Raw genomic sequence first — 27,419 nt, forward strand, 5'->3', positions numbered from 1 at the left:
TTGAAAGTTATTATATTCCTTATAAAATAGTAACTTGTACTTATACAAAACAATTCAAACAATTTTTTTAGCCTGTTGTTATTGTTGCAGTGTACTTCGCCCCGTTCAAGAGAGTCCATAACCGCCCATAGTTGTCATCGCAACATTTTACTTCGACATGATTACGCTACATTGTTACTTAAGCAAGAAAGCTACTTAAAGCAAGAAAGCTCGATTCTTTAAAATAACAAAGCGAATTTTGCAAAAGCTATCTTTATCAACAAATTTTGAAAAAAATTAAAAGAATACAAGCATTCACTTGTTAAATCGTATAACGATATCGTATTATACGAACTTACAATAGTTCAGATTCTAACCTAAAACAAGCACAAGTACACTTTACAACTCACGTTGTAAAGAACAATTAATTAAATGCTTTGATCGATTAAATTGCCAAACAAAAATTCCTGTAGAAGAGTTAGCTATTATTTTTGAAGACGAGTCGGAAGAAGAATTTTTGGATTTCAATTCTCAAAGTTCAGAAAGTTTTAATACAATACCAAGTTTATTATTGCCTTTAGAAAATCAATCAGCAGAAAGTAATACACCTAATATTTTTTTCGATTTTAAATATCTTTTTGAAATGGCTACTTTAGAGCAAAATAAAAGTTTCATTAGCCTTTGCGCTTCAATCATACGCGAAAATCATAGTGGAGATCCACTTGCTTTTGAATCATTTTTGTACAAATTCGATCTTATTGAAGGTTTAAGCGATGAAGCTTTAAAAGATGCTTTTATTACCTTTATAAAATCCAAACTCTAGGGCAAAGGCCGGGAGGCAATACCTTCACAAATACTTTCTGTTGATGACATAAAAATAGCACTGCGTACCCGTATAAAACCAGACAACTCGAAGGTTATGGCTGGAAAAATCGCAGACTTACAAGTAAATAACAACAACTATACAGACTTTTCTAGACGTGTTGAGGAATTGGCTGACTCGTTGGAACGCTCGCTTATAGTCGAAGGTATAACTCAGGCAAAAGCTCATGAAATGGCCATCGAGCAAACCGTATACGGAAACCGATTTCAGGGAATAGCAACAATAACAGCAACAACGGCAACAACAATACTGGCAATAAAAACAACACGCGGACATCAAACACTAGAAATAGAACTTCAAATGTACGGACTTTAAACGCGAACGCCCCTCAGGAGCGAAAATTGAGGGAGGACGAGACGGACAACTTACGGATTCTTCACACAAATTTTTTCTTCTAAAAGTATTTATTGCTTAAATTTAAACTATTCCGACTTTATACAGTTAAACATTACACAAGCCGACATCTCGTTAATAAAAATTTCTTGCATTAACAATGTTTCATCAATTAATCACATTGATACAATTAATATCACTGGAGTTACTCCCGATACGGTTTCTACGCTAAGCACTTTTACAACCAAGCTACATACATTTTTCAAATTTTTTCATCAAACATACACGTCGTAAATAATGATTTTAATATTCCGACAGACGGAATACTAGGAAAAGATTTCTTAAAAGCAAACAAATGTAATATCAACTATGACTCAAATTTTATTTCTTTTTGGATAGGCAAAGAAAAGGTATCACTTCCAATCCTGCACGAAATGGAAGGCGACACTTGTATAATTCCACCTCGATGCGAAGTTTTTAGAATTTTTGATTTAAAAAGATCACCCGAAACACTCTTCGTGCACTCATAAGATACCAGTAACCCTATCATAAAAGTAATAAATACCACAGACAGCGTAAAATATATTAAGAACTGTGATATTCGGACGGAACAACTTTCTAAATATAACGTTTATAAAATCAACAAAGTAGTAAAAGAAGATAAGCGTATTGATGAGCTGAGGAAAATTAAAAAAGAAACAAATTCTTAATTATGGTACAAAAAATTCATTAGACTTGTGTTTAGAATATGCCGACATTTTCTCTCTAGACGACGATAAAATGACATTAAACAATTTTTACGAACAAAAACTAAGACAAAACGACGCAACACCAGTATACATGAGAATTACCGTTTACCATGCACGCAACGTGAACAGATAACCAAGCAGGTTAACAAATTATTAGAAAACGACTTGATTGAGGAAAGTTATTTAAAATATAATAGTCCACTTACTATAGTTGTAACCAACGTTCAAGGTAGCAATGCTTTTATTTTGCATGCCTGTTTGTGGCTAGTTTGATAGTTGGGCGGAACTTCTGGTAGCAGCTAGCAATCAGCCTGTGGGGGTTTATTTAACTATCCAACTGCGCCTTATAATTGGTCCATAACTTTAATCGAGTTCCTACGGAGTTGATGAAGAAGACAATTACAATTTTAGGCAAACAATATATAAAAAAATTAGGACTAGAATATACCATTTCTAACGAATGAGGACAAAAAAAAATAAATATAGATACCCCCTACAACTCTTCTATGATCTCCTTCACCTGCATACTATGGATACGGTGTTGATGTTAGCGCAAATCCAGGGAACAAGTCTGGAGGGTGGGCTTATCCTCTAGGGCGCTCAAAGGAAGACCCCATGTACATATCAAACTCCTACTCCTTTACCCCATCGCAAAAGGAAACAAAATTTTTACTCCATATTTTTTTAGATTTATTTACGAGAAAAAAAATGCTTTGAGAGTTTTCAAGATTTAAACAATATGGCGATCAAAGCCATTGGAATTACACTTTCTTCACGTAAAAAGAACTGGTGTTTACAACAACAAATCTAAAGCTAGAAGTAATTTTTATTTACTGTTTATATGCCTAAAGTTCATTGGGAATTCTTATTGGCAAATCTATTAAACAAAACAAAAATAATCCAAAGTAAATTGTTTTGCCATCGAGAGCAAGAAAAAGAGAGAGAACTCGAATGGTAACTTCAAATTGATTGAGGAAAGTTATTCAAAATATAATAGTCCACTTACTATAGTTGTAACCAACATTCAAGGTAGCAATACTTTTATTTTGCATGCCTGTTTGTGGCTAGTTTGATAGTTGGCGGAACTTCTGGTAGCAGCTAGCAATCAGCCTGTGGAGGATTATTTAACTCTCCAACTGCGCCTTATAATTGGTCCATAATTTTAATCGAGCTCCTACGGAGTTGCTGATGAAGACAATTACAATTTTAGGCAAACAATATATAAAAAAATTAGGACTAGAATATATCATTTCTAACGAATGAAGACAAAAAAAATATAGATATCCCCTACAACTCTTCTATGATCTCCTTCACCTGCATACTATGGATGCGGTGTTGATGTTAGCGCAATTCCAGGGACCAAGCCTGGAGGGTGGGCTTATCCTCTAGGGCGCTAAATCAATGTTAGTAGGAAATGCAATGAGAAAAATTGTGTTTACATCAAAGGACAAGTCCTAAGGCCGAATATCTTTCGCATTAAATGTACCTAATAGTTTTCCGTTAAGGTCTTCTAGGACGTAATAATGGTTTCCAACTTTTTGTCGAATTCGAGCTTTGATATAAGTAGGGGTAAACTTTGCGTTAGAATGCTTGGCCGAATTACTCTGAGAAAAATTTCGTCGAAAGACTTATTGTCCTATTTGATATGAACAAGGTTTGGTTCTTAGATTATACTGTTTTCTGTTTCTCTCAAAAGATTCTTTTATTTTACTTTGGTTGCTTTTTCATAGCAATGCCAGCGAATCTTTTGGTGTAAAACGGTTTTCATTTTCCTCCAGCAATTCTAAATTTTTTAGTAGTTTGTACTCGGATCCAAAAATGGTCATATTGAAGCCATAGATTGCATTGTAGGGTGAACAGTCTATGCTTTGGTGCACGCTATTCCGGAAGGTGCAGGAAATTTTGGGGAGATTTCCATACCATTCGCGATGGTCTTTTTTAATGTAGGCCTGTATATCTGCTAAAATTTACCTATAAATTATACGTGGCCAATACCGAAAGCAGTTAGGAAGGCCTGAAAATCGTTTGCTCTAAACTGGCTTCCGTTGTCACTAACGATTGTTTCCGGGACCCCATATGCGTAAAATATTTCATTTCCAAAAACCCTATAATTTTTTTTTAAGTGAATTTTTGTAGTGGACACAGCCAATGGAGCTTACTAAAGTGGTCCAAATAAAATGTAAATAAATCGGCGACCAACAATGTCTCGGCCTCTAAAGCTAAAGAACTAGTTAATATAGTTAAACAAAATGCAAAACCCAGTTCTGCTGCAACAACAAAGCAGCCTCCTTTAATTGACTTATCTTTGACAAACACAACCAGCAATGACTCACAATCTCCTGCTATACAAAGCAATAACACTATGACTGCAAAAAATATAATGGCGTTGAAGTCTGCCAGTGAAACCGTACCTACTTATGCTGATGTCACTATTCTGGATAAAGGCAATAATAAGTAATCTGTATCTGATGACGTTACTTCTGCCAGTGAAACCGTGCCTACTTATGCGACGTCACTATTATGGATAAAGGCAACAATAAGCAATCTGCATCTGATGACGTCACTTCTGAAATTAAGATAAACAAAACCAAGAAGGCTGCTACTGTCGTTGTAGGCACTAATGTAAATGCTGATCTTAATCTAGCTGTTCGCCTAAAATGGCTACACTGATGATCATTCAAGCCGACAGTTAATGCAAGTGATATCATCAGTTATGTATCAAAAAATGCGAATATTTCGCCATCTCTTGGGGTCTCGACTTCAACCTATAGTAACTTACTAGACTCTTCTATTTTTCCAACCGATGTTAAAGTAAAGCCGTTTCGCTTTTTACAAAAGGGCAAAGGCCAAACGCTCAACCCCTAGTAAATAATCCGGAAAATTAAATTTTTAATAATATAAACATTTCCTACCAAAATATCTCGGGGATGGGAACCAACGCTAAGGATATTTTTTTTATTCACCTCACGCTGTGAATATGATGTGTATGTCATAGTTGAGACCTGGCTCAACAATGATTTCTTTGACGCAGAATTTTTTGATACTTCTATGTTTCATACCTATCGTAAGGATAGAGATCCACTCAAAACGTTGCCTCCTTTCCTCTTTCTTTCAGCTCCCCAATACTGACTCGCTACTGGACCAAATGTGTGTCTCTATTTGTGGGCTGTTTGGAAAGCTGTTTATTTGTGTTTCATATATTCCGCCTTGTAGCAATGAGTCTTTGTACTGCGCGCATTTGAATAATATTTTTTTGAAGTTTACAAAAAAAAAAAAAAAACAACCCCTCACTAGTGTCATCGTGCACTTTCATGTTCATTGGCAGACCTGTACTCTCAGTTCTATTATTATCTACTCATTCATTCTTTATATTCATTCTCTCTTTACTTTGTACTGAAATATTATTCCGAGCTTAAGTTGTATCATTTTATGAATTGTAAATGGAGTCATTCGTTAAACTGAATTCAATAATTTATTTAATAATTTGGGATAAATTTAAACAACGTGACATCAGGACGGACAAGGCGACAGCTGTTTCGATTATACCTTGTAAATCTCTTCAAAGCCTTTTCTCCCGGGAGTGGGAGTCGAACTCGCACTCCTACGATAGTTGAAATGGTTATAAACGCATTCAGCTACGTCATGCCTGTTGTAAAGTTTTTCCCAATTGCCTTCTTTTTGCATATTTTAATCTTTTACACATTGCATACTTCGTATGCAATTATGTGTTAAAGCTATGCTTGGTACGGCGGTTTTCAAAGAAACTTTGGTTTTGTTGCTGTTTTCGTTCTATTTATAGAACTACAACGAATTAACCAATTTTGTCTGTTTGTATGATTTTAATAATCGGGGATTGCCCATATTGCTTTTTTAAATGTATGAAAACATTTATTTGAAGCAATTTTTTTAATTTTATAATTTATTTAATAATTTGGGAAAAATTTAAACAACGTGACATCAGGACGGACAAGGCGACAGCTGTTTCGATTATACCTTGTAAATCTCTTCAAAGCCTTTTCTCCCGGGAGTGGGAGTCGAACTCGCACTCCTACGATAGTTGAAATGGTTATAAACGCATTCAGCTACGTCATGCCTGTTGTAAAGTTTTTCCCAATTGCCTTCTTTTTGCATATTTTAATCTTTTACACATTGCATACTTCGTATGCAATTATGTGTTAAAGCTATGCTTGGTACGGCGGTTTTCAAAGAAACTTTGGTTATGTTGCTGTTTTCGTTCTATTTATAGAACTACAACGAATTAACCAATTTTGTCTGTTTGTATGATTTTAATAATCGGGGATTGCCCATATTGCTTTTTTAAATGTATGAAAACATTTATTTGAAGCAATTTTTTTAATTTTATAATTTATTTAATAATTTGGGAAAAATTTAAACAACGTGACATCAGGACGGACAATTCAATAAAGTTGGTCATCCAAAACTGTCGTAGTGACATTTATCAGAAGTGGTCAATGGACCTAAATAGGTTGACGATTGCAGAATTAAAAGAAATACTGCATAAACTGCAAATTAAGACAAGTGGCACAAAAACCGAATTGGTCAGCAGATTAAAAGAAGTAGACGAAACATTATTGACGCCAATGCTGGAGCCTTATATGCAAGTGGGTGCAGCGGTAACACAGGCAAGTAACGCAAATCTGAAGCAAAGTGAGCAGCAGTACAGGGGCGCCGCTCGTAGTCACACAGGCGCCGGTAGCGTTCGCGCCACAATTTGCATCGGTGTCAACGCCAGCGTCGACAGCATTGCCTACGTCGTTTTCAGCGCTACTTGATCGGAATTTTCCACTTGCACCGCAATACTCGTATATGCCACAAACGTCACAGCAACCATACTTTTCGTACTCAACTTTGCCATATGCAATAACGCAGTCGCCGTATTCAACTGCGCAGTCAGCGTGTCCAACAGCGCAGCAGCTAATTTCATCGTTTTCAGGTACAAACGAGTCAAATGGATCGCATTTTGTGTATGACGCCATACAGCCGGTAATTTCAAATTCGACAGCGAGATATAGATGCTCGTATGCGATGACAAACACATATACACATAAGCCGAGTGAAATAGCAGCGATTCTGCCAATTTTCAACCCTACCGACAATGCATATTCGTCAATTCAGTTCATTGAGAGAGCTGAGCAGTTGAGAGAAATGTTTCACTGGGACGATACATTCGTAATTCTTACAGTTCTCAGTAGGTTCAGTGGTATTGCAAAGCGATGGGCAGATGCTCAACTAGCATTTAGGAAATGGAGTGAGTTTGTGTCAGCATTTTTGACAGATTTCCCATACGTAAGTAATTCGGCTGATACGCATATTCGCATGATGAATACAACAATGAAAAAGAGTGAAACATTGATTGAGTATTATTACAATATGCTCGCTATAGGTCGTAGAGGGAATATTGATGATTGCTCATAAGTAGATATATTATAAACGGATTAGCCGATAACAATTTGCGTAAAACATTGAATGTAATGAAGTTTTCAAAATGTGCAGATTTGTTGCAATCTCTTTTAAATATATCTGCAAATGTAGAAGGTCGAAATGAAAGAATTTCAATGCAGGGAAAGAGGGCACATAGCTAAGAATTGTACAAAGCCAAGAGCGAAGAGTGTAGCAAAACAAACTGATCGAGTACATTGCATAGCAGGTGAAGAGCAGGAGGTTGGTAAGCAAAGTGTAGAAAGTGAGACAATAATAAATAAAATCGATAACTGTTCGGCCGGGGTGCGTCTGAAACCGGCAGTGGGTAGGCGCACACGGGTCGATCTCGAAATGGATGGTTCACTCAAAAAGAAACGAATAAGAACACAAGAGGATTTTCCTCGTTATAATGGGTGAACTTTATTAGATAAAAGTAAAATAACGTGGGTACAATGTTACCTGAATATCTTGTTGAAAACAGTGGAGATCGCTGGTGGCAGATGTTAGCTGGTTGGCTGTTAGAATCCAAGAGACCGTTTGTATAGCAAGCTACAACAGTTGACCCGCAAAATCCTCCGTTTTGGAGGGGAAAGCACCCACACATCAACCCCGACATGCATATGCATGAGTGCTGACAAAAAACACACATACACGTGCATGTACATGCATGTGGCGGTGATGGTGTGGGTGGTTATAAATTAAGTCGAGTATCGAATATCGATTTGAAGAGTTGCATTGGGGGGATCGCAATCAGATGCGGAAAAGTTAGGCATCCTGCCTAAACATGCCGGCCCCCCTTGCGATACGCAACATCGTTTTTACCCCCACCGATCTCCGACCGCTGAAAAGCAACGAGAAAAAAAACGTTTGCATTAAAACTAAACTTAACCTAAAATCGCGTATTTCGCCAGCGTCGCGGGTGGCCGGGAGTCTTGCCCGACTTGCGCAGCATGCCACCTAAGCTAGGATAAAAATAAACATTAGAAGTGGAGGAAAGTGAATATTTCTTGCCTTTGTTTATACATAATTCTTAGGTATATATAGGATCCATAAGTGATATGACGTAGAAGGTCAATAGTGCTGGACGAAGAGGCCGTGGTCTCCGTTCCAGACTGGCAGAAAAAAAAATTTTTTTTTGTTGGTCGGAGAGGCCGAGGTCTCCGTTCCAGATTCGCATTGTTTTTGTTTGGTTGGACGAACAGGCCGAAGTCTCCGTTCCAGACTCGCATTTTTTTTGTTTAGGTTTTTCTGGGCTGGACGAAGAGGCCGAGGTCTCCGTTCCAGCGTCTCGTGCATCGTGTCGCTCTCGCGGCGACTGCCCTTTTTTGTTGGAGGAGGTGTGGCATCTTTTGAGGTGCCAGGGCGAGTGACCGTGAGGTTGGTTGGGTGAAACGGAGGTGTTTTATTACAAAACGTATGTTAAAATAGATGGATAAAGCGAGTTTAAAACGAAGCGTAGGTGCCGACGAAGGTATGGATTTAATTTTGTGCGACAGCTCATGACGAACAGCGCAAATCGTAATTAAATTCGAAAGTGTACCAACTGCCGGTGCTTGCATGCAGATTGGCGATGCGTTCTCCACGACGCTTTCTATCTGCACGTACCATTCTGAGACTGCATGCAACCCTGTCGTATATTTATTGGTTAGCTGACAGCTGGTATGGTGAATTTGTGGTGTGTGAGTATATATACATATATGTGTTTGCTTGCCCTTGAAAAAAAAACTAGGTCACTGGGGCAGTAGCACACTAGGCCGGTAGAAACAGTTGACTTTTCCCATTTCGGGATTTTGTCGTGTCGGGATTCTTTTATTTCGGGGCCCGGATTGTTTTTGTACCGAGCCCTTATAATGACTGTTTGTGATGTTTGTTGTTGAAAAACAACAAGTCCTGCCCCCAGCCAGAAAGCAGGCAGTACCGACGGCAAAAAAATCAAAAAAATCAAAAAGAAAAAATAAAATGCGAGCAATTAATTTTTAAGGAGGTGTTTGCCCTTATTTTTTTGTGTTTAAGTATTTTTTGGGACTGCCCGGGTCAAAAAAGCCGATCCCGATTTTGTTCCTTTTGCGGGTTTTCGGTACCAGTGTGCGCCACTTGATGCAGCACTAATATGATATGCCGAACCAAGTAGGCAGACATACATACATATGTACATACGTTGGTTACAAATATGCCAACGGCAAAAGACAAAACAAATGAACATTCATACACACCCGTGTATAGAATGTAGAATTCCAATGAATTGAAACAAACGGGGCATGAATTGAATGATTTAAAACGTTTTCTCATTTTTTTCTCATTTCTTACGCGTGGTTGGAGTACTATGGCACATTTATAAAGGAAAGGGTAAGTACATTATAAATTGTTGAATTCATTTTATTATTAATAACTATATTTCTTTTATTTCATCTTATTAATTAACATTCTTTCTTTTCAGGTTACTGGCGTGGATGGTGGTGACGACATATTGGCATGTGCACCGGGATTTATGGGTTTTTTTTTTCGTTTTTTTTTCTTTTTTAGGTTACCGGCATTGCCAAGGGGTGCTCCAACTGCGGCGTCGGCTGCCACACCTTTGCGATGCCCATTGACGCAGCCATTAATGGATTTTTTCTTTGCAGGTTTGCGGTACACATTCATATGTGGTATTCGTACAACTTATGGGAAGCGCTTGGTTGGAACGTAATCTTAAATACTTTCCTAACTTAGGTATTAGTTTTGGCAGCAAATCCAAAAACTGCTTCATCTCACGTTGATGCTGTATATTCACGTAAATGTATTAAGTTTATATTACGTTCGTTTGGTGGAAAAAATGTTGGGTGAGAAGGCGCAAATAGAAGCGGATCTTGGTGAAGTGCCAATTATGCTCACATCCTGGTGAACATGGCACGGACTGGGGTGGCATATTTCTTATTAAAGGAAACGAACGCATTATACGTATGCTTTTCATGAGTATACGTAATTATATAATTGCAGTTAAACGTCCCTCGTGGAAAAATCGCGGTGCGAACTTTAGTGAATTAGATATTGGTATGCACCATACGTGAAGATGCGAACTCATTCAGTAATGTACTACACTACCTAAACAACGGCACTGCAAAATTAATGTTTTTACAATTGAAAATGATGTATATACCAATTCGCCTGATCCTACGATGCCTGGTTAATTATACCGATGAGCCGATTTATCGTGATTTAGTACGTGGCTACGAAAAGGAGCAATATTATGTGTCACGTGTACAGGCAATGCTTACAGATGTGCATGGTGAAGGTATTCAAACACATAAAGATTGCAAGGAATATTTCGGCAAGATATTCCGCTCGAAATTTCCCGAGGTCCCCGAATGGAAAAGTGGTATGGATGTGGCTGATTTCATATTGAATGAGAGGATACACGTACATTTTAATACACATAGGGACACATTTGATATGTTGGTATTTACGGTCCAAACACTGTTTCTATGCGCTCAAGGAAATGATAAAATTGAAAATGTAGACTCAGTAACGATGCAAGAAGTATTACTTTCGGGCCACTTGTATCAAAAATTCTGAGCTGATCGTATCGAGTTGTGGTTGCAATACGTTAAAAAACATTTACTCAAGCGTCTCGAAACACCGAATGCTTTGACAACACCTTCTCTGCTAACTGCTTGTTTACGCAGCGCTGGTGGTGTCTCGCATAGCATGGAATCATTTCTTGCCACCGGTAATACTGTAAGCGCTCTGGTTTAGGTCTCATGCATAATTCCTGTCTTGTAGTGATGGCTGAAAATATTACTCTCATACGTTACATGTCACATTTTCGTGCAGTACATCGTGGTTCATATTTTACGACAATGCGTACAACAGAAGCACGTCAGCTATTACCTGACGCTTGGGGTTAAATATGACCGGTACACACACCTGATGGCTTACTAATTCACTTGACTGTATCCTGTCGCGTATTACGTATATCGAATTAGGAATTGGTTAAGGCCATACCAACGTAGTTGACGTTAACGTTGGAAGTTTCTTCATTTTTGCTAGTATTTTCTTTCCAAACAAATCCAGGTGACCAAAACAACAGATTGTGATGTACCTGAGGATGTATATTGACCGTAAATTTTATTATTTGCTTGTTGATATCCGCTACCATATTCCTCTATTAAATTTGAATTATTTATGCATTATTTTAGTGCTTTCTGATCAATTAATCGATGGTAGTCATCGAATCCGTCAGTTAACAATGGACTATAACATATTGAGGTTGATATCGATTGCAAACAGGTGGACACTGAGTCCGTTCGAACGCCTCGTTTGGTACGTGTTTTATACAATTAATTTGACATGCATTACTTTAAACTCATCAGAACCGCCTGCCATTATAGCCAGACGACTCCAGCAGAGGGTATAGAGACAAAATGTGCAAACAGCGCGCCAAGAGAGTACTTCATAATAAAACATCACTTACGAGAATGTAATGTCGCGGCTGGCAGCCGAAGCATGGATGCAACCATTCCTCATGAGGCAACGATTCGTGCAGCACAGGCAGGACAGGGAATAGTAAGTTTAAGGTACATCAACTTTTACATTTATTAATACATTTAGATAGATTATGTATCGATTTTCAAAACTATCTATATATGTATGTACATCAATAATTTAAATGAGTCCCTGCGAAATTAGTAGGTAATTTTCGAATTTGTGACTGACACGTTTCAAAATGCTGAAGACTATGAAACGTATATATGTATGTAATACTAATATTGAAATTAGTTGACGAGCTGACAAGCAATTTTTATGAACAGTTAAAATCTTAGGCGAATGCCTGTTGAGAAGTCGAGATAGAGTGCAGGAAAGTGAGTTGCAATCTTGAGGTGGCTAGTAGTGATTTCCTATTTTATCCTTGATGATCTATGTAAGCGATTTTGTAAGCGATTTTTGAATATGGAAGGTAGATAGTATTGAGGTTAAATGAATATTTTTCATCAAATTTGCAGAAGTTAGTGTGAGATATACAAACTAGGGTGATAGCCATCATTCCGTTGCAAATATCCTAAGCCAGATTATTGCATGTAAATGCAACGACGAGTTGACCCAGATAAATCCAGGTGGAAGTCGGGTTCAATTTGCGACTAGATACTTTATTGATTTCTTGTCCTCTAACTGCACACTTCGCATAATTTCTTTTCACGGATTAATAAAGAAAAATGAATTTAAAAAATAACTGACCCAAGTGGAACATGTTCCAAGTTGACCCCAGGTGGTTAAAAAGCAAGCTCCCCGAAAAGGTTGCAAACTTTATTTATTTATATTCTTTTTTTTTTTTTAAATATTTGTCCCGATTTACTGGGAGAATAAGCGAACTCAGATCATACTTAAGTTGAAAATGTATGTACTTATGAGAAGGGTATGAAAAATCATTTTTATTTGCTTATCGATAAATTAGCGTCTGGAATGCTAAGTTTGACACTTCTCACTTCATACCCCAAGTCTCCCGATTTGACAAAGCTAGCGGCTGGACAAAGGCGGTAACATATATTAGGGGTTGATTCAAAGATGAATGCCATAAGCATTAAATGATTTCAATACTGAAATATGCGACTGATGCATATGCCAATAGCGTCTTCAGTAAAATGCTGTAAAAGCGTCGCTATCATGGAAACCAAGATTTAAAGTTGGATCGTGAATTTTCCTCACAATATAGGGACCTTTATCTCCACAAGATGAAAAAAACTAAAAACTGCTCAACAAGATAAGATGAAACGCTTCCTATCGCTGACTCAGAAGAAAGCAAGGAATTGCTTTCAGGTATTTTAGTGGGGAAGGGGAATTTTGTTGCGGTTGAACTTGTGTACCTATAAGTAGTTGTGTGCTAATAAGTAGAGTAACTAACTAAATAACAAGTTTGGAAATATGGATGTCGATTGATTCAGCGGTATTCTGTGGCAGATCGGTTCGCCGTTCTGTGGTCGGCTTTTGCTGGTGTCCTCGCTCTGGGTGCGCGAGTGAATTGTTGGATGGGTTTTTTTGAAAACTATTAAATATAATGGGCCGAATGCCTTTAGGTTCTATAGCGGATTGCGTATCTGCGTTAGGATAGTTGGTTGGCCTCGTTTAGGGTGAACGAGAGCTGGGATATCGGTGTGTTGGCCTCTTTCGGGGTGAACGAGAGCTGGGTTATTTTCTGGTATCCTCGTCATGGGATGACGAGTGAATGGGAATGGTTTCTTGTGTCCTCGCTCGGGGTGAGCGAGTGAATTTGGGTTGGTTTTGTAAAAAATAACAAAAAAATAAATATTTGGTGGCAGATGGGCTATCTGCATTAGGGGTTTTGGTTTGCCTCGTTCCGGGTGAACGAGAGCTGGGTTTGATTTGGTAAAATTTAAGGAATGAGTGTTCCGTGGCAGATATCGGATCTGCGTTGAGGCTTTTCGGGTATCCTCGTTATGGGATAGCGAGTGGATGGGATGGTTTCGGGTGTCCTCGCTCGGGGTGAGCGAGTGAATTGTGGGGTTTTCTGTTCAGGGGGCCCTCGGTTAGTATTGGTAAATCACATAGAAAAAAAAAGGTTTTTTTTGTTTGCGAGCTTTTGCTAAGCTCTCATGCGTCCTCGTGCCTCTCGATCCCTTTCCCCATTGCCCACCAGTAGCAAGGTGTAGGATTCCCTCCGGTAGACTCAACACGAGACCGGGGGTAGAGAACAAAAAAAGGAAGATATAGGATCGCCCTCCGGTAGACTCGCACCATCACGAGACCGGGGGGTTGATTATATTTAGGGCCTCGGGAGAGACACAAGCTTAGGGATAGCGGGGCATCACGGCGCGTGGTTGAACGCGTCTTTATGTCCCGCGCTCCCTTTCCCCATTGCCATCGCGTAGTACGTTTTTGAATTCCCCTCCGGTAGACTCGCACCATCACGAGACCGGGGGGTTGATTATAATATATGGCTCGGGAGAAACGCAGGCTTAGGGATAGAGAGACACGACGACGCGGGTTCCTTAATTTGCTTTCTATGCTATCACCAACCGTGGGCCTCTAATTTTAGGTAGCTGGGGGAAAAAGAGTTTTGGGTTTTGGGGTTTTGTAAGGCGGACTTTGGCCCCTTACATTTAATTCTCCTTGTCGTGGGACGGAAGGAGTACCAATTTCGTAATTGGTCTCGTTATTTGTCCCTGGGTTGTATGAACGTCAACAACACGCACACGGTTATCAGAGCCTGGGTGTGTGTTGACGATTCTCCCCATTCTCCACTCGTTGGGCTGGAGGTTGTCCTCTTTCTCCGGGTTTTAGATTAGGTTGTGGATGTTTCCACTTGTATCGTTTCTGGATCTCGGTGAGATATTCGGTTTTCCATCGCTTGCAGAAAGTGTGATGGAGGGCTTTGAGTTTCTGCCACCGATTGATCATCGAGGCCGGGCTCTCGCTAGCATCTGGCTCTGGCGGAGCCAGTAGATGGCTGCCAGTGAGGAAATGACCTGGGGTTAGTGGCTCTAGGTCCGTTGGGTCATTGGATGCCGGGCTGAGCGGCCGCGAGTTCAGTCATGCCTCGATGCGGCACAAGAGGGTATGGAATTCCTCGAAGGTGAATTTGTGTGGTGAGGCTATCTTTTTGAAATGGCTTTTGAAGCTTTTCACTCCAGCCTCCCACAGCCCTCCCATATGGGGAGCGCCCGCAGGGATGAAATGCCACGTGAGTGACTGGTGGCTGGACTTTGAGACAGCGTTCTCTCGCGCTTTTGAGATGAAGGTCTTGAATTCTGATCGTAGGGATCGTGACGCTCCAACAAAGTTCGTACCATTGTCGGAGTACATATTTTTCGGGCATCCGCGCCTAGATATGAAACGGGCAAATGCCGCTAGAAGTGATGGTGTGCTGAGGTCAGTAGTGGCCTCCAGATGAATTGCTCGTGTGGAAAAACACACGAAAAGGCAGACATAGCCTTTGGATAGTCGACACCCTCTGCCGTGGTAATTTTTAATGTCGAAGGGTCCGGCGAAGTCGACTTCAGTATTCGTGAATGCACGGCTGAAAGTCGTGCGTTCGCGAGGGAGAATACCCATAAGTTGGGTCTGAGCACGCTTTCGGTGTATAGTGCAAACTTTGCAATTATGAATGGTTGCCCTAATCATGGTTTTGATGTTAGGTATCCAGTATTGGGTGCGTATCAGACGTAACATGAGTTGGTTTTCCCCATGCATACTTTGTTGATGAAACATTAGGACTGTCAGACGGGATAACCGGCAGTTGTATGGGAGGAGGATTGGGTGGCGTTCATTAAAAGCTAAGTCCTTTGACGCCCCGAGTCGCCCTCCTACCCGAATGATGCCATGTTGGTCTAGATAGGGATTAAGTGAGAGTATTGCACTTTTCCCTGCAATTGGTTTTCCGGCCTTAAGATCACTATATTCGGAACTATAGTGTTGTTTCTGATAGATTTTAATTAAGAGTTGGGTTACTGATTTGATCTCATCAGGAGAGATTAAAGGTGACTTGACCTGAAATAATTTTTTTGGTTTTGGGGTGAGTTCTTCGGTAGAACCTCATAACGTATGAGAGCACCCGTAAAGCCCTAGGTAGGTCTGAAAAGCGTTGGAGAACATCGGTAGTATTTACTGTTGTTGTTGCGCAGGTCTTCGCCCTCTTTTCCTCTACGGAGGTGATGTAGTCACTTTCTTGTGCCGGCCATTGGGAAGTGTCTTCTTGCAGCCATGAAGGTCCCTGCCACCACAACGAATTGTTGACCAATTCAGACGCCGGTAATCCTCTGCTACCTAAATCTGCTGGGTTAGACTCTGAGTTCACGTGCAACCAGTCCTTATTTCCGACCATGTCGATGATCTTGGTGATCCGATGTGCGACGAAGGTTGACCAGGAACAAGGCGGTTTCCGTGTCCATGCGAGGAAGATCGTTGAATCCGTCCACAGGTGATCCGTTTTGAAGCGCATGTAAACGGCTGCTGCATAAGCCTTCTCGGATGAATCACAAAATCCATGGATCTCGATGTCGGTTCCTGGAGAAAAGTTGACCTATCTAGGTATCCTTATTTTATCGATCTCATGGTATTGGTCGGTGAAGGTTTTCCATCGTTCCAGCGTACTGGTAGATACTGGTTCGTCCCAAGCGGTGCCTTCTAACCAAATACTCTGCATGAGTATTTTTGCCACAATGACCATTGGTGCCAGCCACCCTAATGGATCGAAAAGTTTGGCGATTGCTGATAGTATCGCTCTCTTTGTAATGTTTTCCGGGTTGTCCAGCGTCCCTGCTTTAAAATAAAATAAATTGGAGAGGGCATTGCACCGAATTCCTAATGCTTTAACTGAACTGGTATCTTCGAAGGCCAGGAAGTTTTCACTGAGCAGGTCTGCTTTGGGGATGTCCCTTAGAATGTCCTCTGAATTGGATGTCCATTTGCGAAGTGGAAAGCCCGCTGAGTGTAGGACTTGACGAATTTCATCTCTGGCTTTAATAGTCGATGTGATCGTATGTCCACCCGCTAACACGCCATCTACATACATGTATTCTCGCAGTATGCTAGCCGCTGTAGGGTGTGAATTTGAGACGTCGTCTGCTAGTTGGAGAAGCGTTCTTATCGCGAGGTATGGAGCGCAATTCACTCCGAAGGTAACCGTATTTAATTCGTAGAGACTAATAGGGTCATTCGGGGAAGTGCGATATACAATGCGTTGAAATTTGGTGTGATTTTCGTTCACCCAAATTTGACGATACATCTTTTCGATGTCGCTATTGAAGACAAAGCGGTATAGTCTCCATTGTAATATAAGGATGGGTAGATCGGCTAGTAGAACTGGGTCTGGGAGGAGAATATCGTTTAGGCTATTGCCGTTGGCCGTAGGGCTCGAGGCATTAAATACTACTGCTTTAATAACGGCGTGGTGGGGCAGGAAGTAATGATCCGAATCGTCGGATGGGATATTCTTTTTTAATTTTATCATATGTCCAAGCGTTTCATATTCTGACAACACTCGAACATATTCTTTACCTAAATCTGGGTTTTTTATTAGCCGCCCCTCATTGCGGAAGAATTGAGAGCATGCACGCTTCAGGGATGGTCCTAAGTTAATATTGTTAGGGTAATCCTGCCGGAATGGTAGTGACACGGTGTACCTTCCATTCTCACTTCGCTGCGTTGTTTCTTTAAATAGTTGTTCGCAGTACCTTTCATCTTCATTTAATATTTTATTTTTGGGTACATTTTCTACCTCCCAGAAAGCTTTGAGTTTAACGCAACCTCGTTGTAGAAAGACATAATGCTCTTCGTTGGATTCGGTGATTCGATACGACCGGTCAGTATCCAACCGAACACTGTCTCTTGGGCTAAGAGTGTGTTTAGCACATTCTTTTTTATACCGTTCATTATAATTTGGAGATATATGTCTCCGCCAAGTATGAGGTCTACGTCTTCGTTGACGTAGAACCTCTTGTCTGCCAAAACCAAGTCTGGGAATGCCTGCATAGTCATTGCGTTGGTATGGCAGGATGGAAGATTCCCAGTGAGTTTCGCTAGAACTAGTACGGGTGTAGTCAGGCTGAAGCAGGGATCCACTGGTGAACGTAATTCGATGTTGGATGCTTCTTTCACCTGAGCTGACACCGCATTTGTGATGCCTGAAACATGGGCATGCATTTTCCTCGCTGGCAAATTGATTCTGCGTTTCAGTCTTTCAGTTATAAAGGAACATTCAGACCCAGAATCAATTAATGCCCGCGCGGAGAAGTCCGTACCATTATGGTGAATGTGTACGCGAGCAGTTCCTAATAGCACGCCTGTGCTGGAATTGGCATGGCAGGATTTGACATTCTGATTCGCAGAGGAAGGTGGTTGTCCCGATTCCTGTCTTTTCCTTGCCTGTGCCGAAGTTGATGGGGCATTATCCGCATCTTTGAAGGGATTTCGTACCGCCGAATGCTGAAGTGTGTCCGCATGCAGGAGCGTGTGGTGACGAGAGTGGCATTTGGAACAGTTGTATGAACTGGTGCACCTCGTCACTGTGTGTCCTGGGGATAAACAATTCAGGCAGCCATTTGTGGATTTGATGAATTTAATCCTTTCTACCGGGTTTAAATCGCAAAAACGTGAACAGATGCGTAATCTGTGCTCCGTAGATTTGCACATTTTACACATTGATTTTGTTGTTTGCTTGGTTACTTTGGTTTGAAAAGCACCAAGTCTTTTTGTAGGGCTTTCCGTCCACTGGCGCGACTTGTTTGATTTTTGCTCTTTAGAAGTGGCATTCCCTGTAAAACCAGACACGGTTTCAAGTGTCTGGAAACGATTTGACAAGAATTTGTCCATATCCTCCCACTTGGATATGTCCGTCTTGTGGTCAATGCTCTGCTCCCATAGAGCCAACGCATTCTCAGGTAATTTTGTCGAACATAAATAAGTAATAATCGCATCCCAATTTGAAACGTCAATCTGATGTGTTTTTAAGGATGCTAAACAATTATTTATGTCGCGCCGTAAGGTTTTGATTGAGCTGCCGCACTCGCTATCTATCTTTTTTAGATTAAACAAAATTTGTAGTTGTAAGTTTACGAGAATCCGCTTATTCTCGTATCTCTCACATAGGTTTTTCCAGGCTGTTTCGAAGCCTTCATTTGTCAAGGGACATTTCTTGACGATGTCTTTTGCCTCACCTTGGGTTTTTTGGTTAAGGTGGAACAACTTTTCTACCGGGCTTAAGCGACTGTTATTTTTATAGATGGCCGTGAACAGGTCACGAAACGTTGGCCAAGATAGGTAGTCGCCCTTTAATACCTCAGTATCGCAAGCTGGCAGGCGGATACTATGTTCGCGCGCGCGTTCTCCCTCAGGTCGAAACTCACCATCTTTTTCCCGCTTCAATTTCGATTGAAGTTCAGCCATGTTAGATATGCATCGCAGGAATACGGCATATGCCGCTTTATGCTTGATCTTGACCGCTGCAATTTTCTTTGCGTCGAGCGTGTCGGAGCCAAGCAACTCCTCTAAGGCGTTCTCTGCTTTTTCCCACTTAGCTTGCAACTCTTTTTGCTGTATTGCCAGAGTGTGTACAGTGTGCAGAGCCGTATTGATATCATTAAAATCGGCCTCGAATTCGATTATTCGATCGGCCAATCTAATTTAAGAATCCATGTTCATGGTTGAAAAATTTGTGGACAAATTGAGTGAGGAATGTAAATTTGTATGAACCTGTTCGAATCACCCAACCAACAACTATTAAATTACGCAAAATTTTAGTTATTACTCCTAATTTGTTTATTTTGTCTGACTTTGCAGAGTATTTGTGCTGTAAAACAGGGAGTAGGGGGGAGCAACACCAATGTGTACTGTGTGAGGTAAAGGGGGCCACTCGCCAAACATTTAATTTTATTATAAAATAAGTGCGCGCGTTGATATAAAATGAAATAAATCTTATGCAATAAATAACAAAACTGTGCAACAAAGATTGATTAGAGAAATTAGTGAAAATAATAGTGACGCAAGAGAAAGTGAAATTTGCCGCAATCGGATGGCGTGAATTTTTTGTGAAAGTGAGGTTATGTGCACCTCTTCGTTGTGCTGTGTCTGGAGAGCCTTACCGCTGGTGGGGGGACAGACCAGATAGTCACAAGGGATCTAAGACAACGTTAATATCCCGCGTTTGCACTTAATTATCTTTTAGACAGGAGGGGAAAGGCACCCACACATCAACCCCGACATGCATATGCATGAGTGCTGACAAAAAACACACATACACGTGCATGTACATGCATGTGGCGGTGATGGTGTGGGTGGTTATAAATTAAGTCGAGTATCGAGTATCGATTTGAAGAGTTGCATTGGGGGGATCGCAATCAGATGCGGAAAAGTTAGGCATCCTGCCTAAACAATAACGAAAAGATGTGTGTTGAGTATATTTTGTTAACAAGTGTACAACATCTCTGTCAAATTTCTCTTATACATTTCTTAGCAACATGACAACACATATTTTTGTAACACTCTATGTACATACATATAATATCTCATTACCATTTCATGTATATAAATAAATACTCTCTTTTGCTCTTATTATTATTCCATCAAAAGACTGCGTGTTAATAGGTTATGGGCCCAGCGTAGCGGAAAAGTTTAGCAAAAAAAAAAACAAGGCAAAAACAAAAAAGGTCGATCCGTTACTATTTTTGCAGTTTTCGTCACGTAGGCAGTTTTTTTGTTCGTTTAATAGAACGGAGTACTGTTTTACTTTTTTTAACACCAATTTGCATCTGTTCAGAATGTACAAAGAATTTGTTATCGAGAAATTCGTGGACGCATCGCAATGGATGATGTGGAGGTTCCAGGTACGAGTTAACTTGATGGCATATGAACTCTTTGGCTACGTTGATGGAACTCGGACGCAGAGTGCAGATGATAAATCATTTTCGGTAAAAGATGCAAAGGCGCAGAGAATTATAGTGAATTCCTGTGGAGCCAAAGTACTTGTGCATTTGTGTAACTGCGTTACAGCCAAACAAATGTGGGCAAAATTGCATTCGGATTTCGAACACTCAGATGAATCTGCAAAACATCTGTTGCAGGAGCAATTCTATGCATACAAAAAGGATCCATGCCATGATATAGCAACACACATTTCCATGCTGGAGAATCTGGTGGGCAAGCTAAATGTTGCTGGCGTAAATATTGATAGTAGCATGCTCATAACAAAGATTTTGATGACTTTACCCGCTGAATATAAGCATTTTTCAACAGCTTGGGAATCTACAGCTACTGAAAATCGCACAATTGTAAATTTAACTAATCGTCTTATGATTGAAGAAAGTCGAGTGGGTGTTCAAAGTGCGAGTTTGAATGAAATAGGCACGAGTGAGGCGTTATTGGCTAAGCAAAGAAATACTGCTCCCAGCACAAAGCACAAAGGCAGATGATTTAAATGTGGGCGCATTGGTCACTGGAAACGTGAATGCAAGATGAAGGGAAAGTCTAAAAATTAAGACCATTCATTCGAAAGGTCAAGAGGCGATAAGGCTTTCCTCAACAACTTACCTAACTCTTTCCAGTCAACTGATAACTGGCTTCTGGACTCGGGTGCCACATGTCACATGTGTAAGCAACGCAACTGGTTTTTCACCTACACAGATTTAAAGAAACCAATTCAAGTTATAATTGGAAATGGAAAAACAATGAATGCAACTGGACGTGGTAATACAAAAATTCGTTCTTTCAATGGGGTTGAATGGATAGAAAAAGTTTTGAAAGATGTACTATATTCGGCTATGGACAATGGTCACACGAGCTGGTCCGATAAGAATACTTTTAAACTACTTGATGCAGGAAAAGTGGTCGCAATAGCAGAGAGAAAGGGCGGTATGTTTCACATGCTCTTTAACGTTATAGAGCCCAAGGTATCAGCGAGTATTGCAATGAAACGTACGTCATTGCGTGTATGGCACGAGAGGCTAAGTCACCAAAATTTGAGGCACGTTCGTGAATTTCTGAGTAACAACAACATTGAATTTTCCGAGGAAAATTTTGATTGTGACGGCTGCGCTTTTGGTAAGCAGCATCGCTTAAGTTTTGGCTTGAGTACAGAGAAGGCAACCAAATGTGGTGATATTATACATGCCGATGTTTGCGGGCCAATTGAAGTTAAATCAATTGGCGGTTCAAGATATTTCATAATTTTTAAAGATGAGTATTCGAAATTTCGATTTGTATTCTTTCTTCAGACAAAATCTGGAGCTACTGAAAAATTTAAAATAATGCTGAAAATTTCAGAAAAACATTGTGGGCATCCAATTAAAATTTTGCAAACCGACAATGGAACGGAGTTCATCAATGAAGAGATGAAGAAGTTGGTTCAAGACAATGGTATTCATCATCGCCGGACAGTGCCTTATACACCAGAACAAATGGAGCCGTCGAACGAGAAAATCGAACAATAATGGAGTCGGCCCGATCGATGTTACACGCTAAAGTTCTGGATATACGGTTATGGGCAGAAGCAGTGCAGACAGCTATATTCATTCTAAATCGTACGGGCACTAGCACAGTAAGAGAAAAAACTCCGTACGAGCTTTGGTTTGGTAAGCAGTCACAGGTTGATAACTTTCGTATTTTTGGGTCTGAAGTGTATGTGCACATACCAAAATAAAAGCGCACAAAGCTTTCGGCAAAATCGAAGAAATGTATTTTTGTGGGTTATGACAACAATCACACAGGTTATCGCGTTTTAGATCAAGCTAATAATGTGTCCTTAGCGCGAGATGTACAATTTCTTACTGAACAACCGGCAACGGTAACTTTCACCGAAGACGATTTAGAAGCAACTTCGGACCAATGCCAAAATAAAGAGACGAATAATATTTCAAGCAACGCAACGGAGAGAACACAAAGTCATATTGATCCAAGCAACATAGTAAGTTCCCACTTGCGTAACCGAGAAGAACAAAATGTTTCAATGGCAATAGCTATGCTAACGATTACGGGGGAACCTACAACATATGAGCAAGCAATAAAATCATCAGATAGAGGAAATTGGCTACGCGCCATGAAAGATGAATACGACGCACTGTGCCAAAACGAAACATGGCCTTTAGTCGATGCGCCGAAGGACCATAGGTAATTGACAATAAATGGGTTTTCAAAATTAAACGCAACCCATATGATTCAATTGAACGCTATAAAGCTAGATTAGTTGTACGTGGTTTCAATCAAGAGTATGGAAAAGATTAGTTAGAGACATTTAGTCCAGTTGTTCGCTTTACATCACTACGTGCGATTTTTAGCATTGCAGCTAGCAGAAGCATGTGCATGAAGCAGTTTGATGTGAAGTTAGCTTTTTTAAACGGCGTGCTTAACGAAAATGTCTTTATGCAACAACCTATCGGTTTTGACGACAATAGCGGTCGTGTTTGTAAATTGCGGAAGAGTCTGTATGGACTAAAGCAATCTTCCAGATGTTGGAGTGAAAAGTTTAAAAACTTCGTTAAAAACTTCGTATTTAAGGCAAGTGAGGCAGATCCTTGTGTATTCGTGAGCCATGAAGGAGGCACGGTGATCTTATCAGTCTATGTTGATGATGGCATTGTTGTTCGCGATAATATGGTAAAAATATCTGAAGTTATCGCGTATTTGCAAAAACAATTTCAAATTAGAACAATGGATGTGGGCTGCTTCCTAGGGTTTGAAATTGAAAAGCTTGAAAGTGGCTCGATCTTCGTTCATCAATCTGCATACTTACGAAAGGTTTTGCAAAGAACCGACAGCGCAGATTGTAATACAGTTGCAGTACCAAGTGATCCGAACCAAGTAATGAGTAAGTTTGAGGAATCGGAACTGAGTTTGTTTCCATATCGGCAAGTGGTAGGCAGCTTAATGTATCTTGCTGTTGAAACTAGACCAGACATATCTTTCGCGATTGGCAATGCTAGCAGATATCTTGAGAAACCTACAATAGTCCACGAGAAGGCTTTAAAACGAATACTAAAATATTTGAAAGGCACAATGCATTTGGGAATTTTATACACGAATAGCGATACAAAATGTTTGAAATGCTACAGTGACGCTGACTATGGGGGAGATGTCGATACTCGAAGGTCTACATCGGGAACAACCGTTTTGTTTAATGGCAGCGCTATAAGTTGGTTCAGCGCACGACAAAAATGTGTATCTTTGTCAACTACAGAGTCAGAATATATCGCGGCTTCAGAAGCAGTGAAAGAGTTGGTATGGGTGCAGCTATTATTCATGGAATTGCTAAACAAAAGCAGCTGTCCTGCTATATTGCTTATGGATAACCAAAATGCTATACGTCTTATGAAAATTCCTGAGTTTCATAAACGCACCAAACACATAGATGTGCGGTATCATTTCATAAGAGAAAAGTTTGAAGACGGTTGCTTTGCTTTGGAGTACATCTCAACACACGAAATGATTGCCGACATTTGTACAAAAGCGTTACCCAAGGAAAGGTTCCTATATTTACGATCTTTATTAGGCTTGGTTCCTAAAGAGCTTGATTAAGTAGTAAACATATTTTTATTAACTTTTTGTCATTCCTTAATGTAATAATCAATGTAATATGTAAAATTTTCGATGTTAACAAAAGGTGGGAATGTTGAGTATATTTTGTTAACAAGTGTACAACATCTCTGCCAAATTTCTCTTATACATTTCCTAGCAACATGACAACACATATTTTTGTAACACTCTATGTGCATACATATAATATCTCATTACCATTTCATGTATATAAATAAATACTCTCTTTTGCTCTTATTATTATTCCATCAAGAGACTGCGTGTTAATAATGTGTATGGAATTGTGTAAAGATATTTTAATTATAGGCAAACTAGAGGTGAAGTGTAAAGCGCTCATTGATTCGGGTAGCAGCAAATCCTTGGTGAAGCGGTCGATTGCCGAAAAGTGCGTTTCATATGTTATTCCGTGTAATGAAAAATTGACGGGTTTTGCTGGTGGTGAAGTTCTATGCCACGGAAAAATAATAGTACGCGTTAAGTTTGATGACGTTATACGTATGGCTAAATTTCTTGTTATCAATGATTCAGTGATGATGCATGATGCACTTATTGGAATCGACGTGCTAGCTAAGGGAAAGGTTGTAATTGAAAATGGAGCTTGTAGAGTTATGGCAATTAGTAGTGATGTTTTAGATACTGGTAAATCATTAAAGGCTAATGTGGGTAATGAATTGCTTCATTTAGTTAATGCATATGCGTATTGTTTCGGCGAAAAGTTGCATGAGTTAGGGAGGTCCAAAACGTTTAAGATGGACATTGAGTTGACGTCGTAGAGGCCGGTAGTTAGAAAACCATACGGCATTCCAATCCCTAAACAGCGTGTCGTTGAAAATAAAGTCGGAGAGTTGTTGGATTTGGGAATCATAGAAAATCAAATTCACTGTATGCATCATCAATCGTTTTGGTTCGAAAGCAGAATGGTGAAGAGAGACTCTGCGTAGACTTCCATGGGCTGAATGCAGTGACTGAAAAGCAGCCGTGGTTGATGCCTACAGTGGATGGGCTTCTGGCAACATTGTCTGGAAAGAAGTTTTATACCACATTGGACCTTTTTGGGCATTTTGAATTTAACAGGATGCCATTCGGCTTACGAAATGCTCCGTGCGCTTTCTAGAGAATGATGTCACAGTTAATTGAACCTTTAAAGAAAGCAGTCGTCAGTTACGTAGATGAAGTAATAATCGCCACAGATACTGAAGAAGAAAATTTACTCTATTTAGAAGAATTTTTGAAAATTATTCAGAATGAGGGTTTGACATTAAGGCTATCAAAGTGTTCTGAAGTAACGTTCTTAGGGCATCAAATCGGTGTGAGTGACACTAGGCCAGGAATTTTGAAAACGTCTGCCATAGACTGCCTCCATGCAATCAATTAGAAGTTCGTAGGTTCGTGGGATTGACTGGGTTTTTCGGGAAGTTTGTTCCTGGGTATGCGCACATTGCTAGGCCGCACACCCATCTTACGAAGAAGACCGTCGAATTCGAATGGAGTACAGACTGTGAAGAAGCATTTCGATTGTTAATCAACTTAATTAACAGAGCACCAGTGCTAACGATCTATAATATTACAAAAGAGCACGAACTTCATACCGATGCATCGAGTATTGGCATCGCAGCTATACTACTGCAGAGAGAGGGTAACGATTTGAAGCCAGTAGCGTATTATAGTCGAGCATGTACTCCACAAGAAGCTTGCGGAGGTAGCAACTACCTCGAAAGCTGCGAGTCAGAGGGAAGTTCCAACTACGGATGTAGGAGATACGCCAAAGGGAGATAACGCTACGACTCCGGCTTTTTCGGAGGTGCTAAAGGGAGTTAACGCTAATTCTCCGGCTTTCTCGTCGGTGCCAAAGGGAGATAACACTAAGACTCCGGTTTTTCCCGAGAAGATGAGTGATGTGGCAAAGCAGTCACTGACTGTGGCGCTGGTTGATCGCAGCAGTCCTTTCGGACAAATGACTACTGAAAGGTAGAGATCTGTGGAAAGGGAGCTTATTAGCTTAATGCTTAAGATGATGTGGGAACAACCAAGTAAGCCCCTTCCAACCTTTGATTCGGGGGGATGGTATAATGGTGTGAACATGATAGCGTGCGACAACATCGCGAGCTTGCGGTGGCTGGAGGAAGTGGTTCCAAACCTCCAAAGGCAAGGCACGAACGCGCGGTTTTAGGTGGTGGATAAAGCGCAAATCCCCACGGTACCAAAAGTTAAGGTATGGATACTATGCGTGATGAAGTCGGAGGATACACGGCGACTTCTGCATAATCAGAATCCGAACTTACCGACACAGGATTGGAAGGTACTTACTGTATCTCGTCCTACCGAGGAAGGTCAGTTCTACATCTTCCAAGTAAACAAGCAGGCGGAGGATATTTTGTACACGCAGCTTGGAAAAATGTCTTTTGGCACTGTCAAAATTTACATGCGACTCAGGAAAAGAAGTCCCGAAGATAAAAATCCTAACACGCTAGAGGTGTTCGAAGTCGAAAAGGGCCTCAAAAGCCTAAGGGAAAAAAGACAAGTGGAGGTCCCCGACGTCACCAAGAAGGTGTTAGAAGAGGACCAACCGCCAATTGGTGGTGTGACTCGCACAGAGGAACACGCGGCACAACAGTTACGAGAGGCTGAAGGGGGCCCCGAATACTCTATACCAAAAGAGTAAGTGGAGGACGACGAAGGTGCTGGAGGGGGACAAACAGCCCAATGGTGCTGCGAGTCCTACAGATAAACCTCCAACACAATAAAGTGACGTAGAGCGAACTCCTCCTAACCCTGGAGGAGGGTTCGTTTGACGTGACGCTGATCCAGGAGCCGTGGCTCTCATCGGGAGGAAAGGTTTCTGGAATTAGCGCGCGCGGGTTTGGCGTTTACTACTCGCAAACGGAAGGACGGGTGCAAGCTGTAGTAATGGTAAGGAAACAGCTGCATTCATATATGCTGCCTAATTATACTACTGCGGGCCTCGCAGTGGTGGCCGTTGAGCAAAAGAATAAGCAGGCATTTATCCTGTCATCCTGCTACAT

At 40.6% G+C, this 27,419-nt stretch overlaps 1 protein-coding gene and 1 pseudogene across 11 annotated transcripts in view; one reads left to right on the plus strand and one right to left on the minus strand.

Moving 5' to 3' along the window:
* Nucleotides 1-2,143: 2,143 nt before the first annotated feature.
* Nucleotides 2,144-27,419, minus strand: part of LOC137235493 (uncharacterized) — a 523,646-nt gene continuing 498,370 nt past the window's right edge. For all 11 annotated transcript variants that reach the window (XR_010947919.1, XR_010947921.1, XR_010947920.1 and 8 more), the window contains one exon: nt 2,144-2,319. Coding sequence is in view for 1 of the 11 variants with exons in the window: in XM_067758500.1 (XP_067614601.1) it covers nt 2,270-2,319 (50 nt within the window). In the remaining 10 variants the exon portion in view is untranslated. The remainder of the gene's footprint in view (nt 2,320-27,419) is intronic.
* On the plus strand, nt 6,772-11,375 carry LOC137234360 (DNA-directed RNA polymerase I subunit RPA2-like; annotated as a pseudogene).

The sequence above is a fragment of the Eurosta solidaginis genome, chromosome X, assembly GCF_040869045.1.
Source record: "Eurosta solidaginis isolate ZX-2024a chromosome X, ASM4086904v1, whole genome shotgun sequence".
Classification (NCBI taxonomy): Eukaryota; Metazoa; Arthropoda; class Insecta; order Diptera; family Tephritidae; genus Eurosta; species Eurosta solidaginis.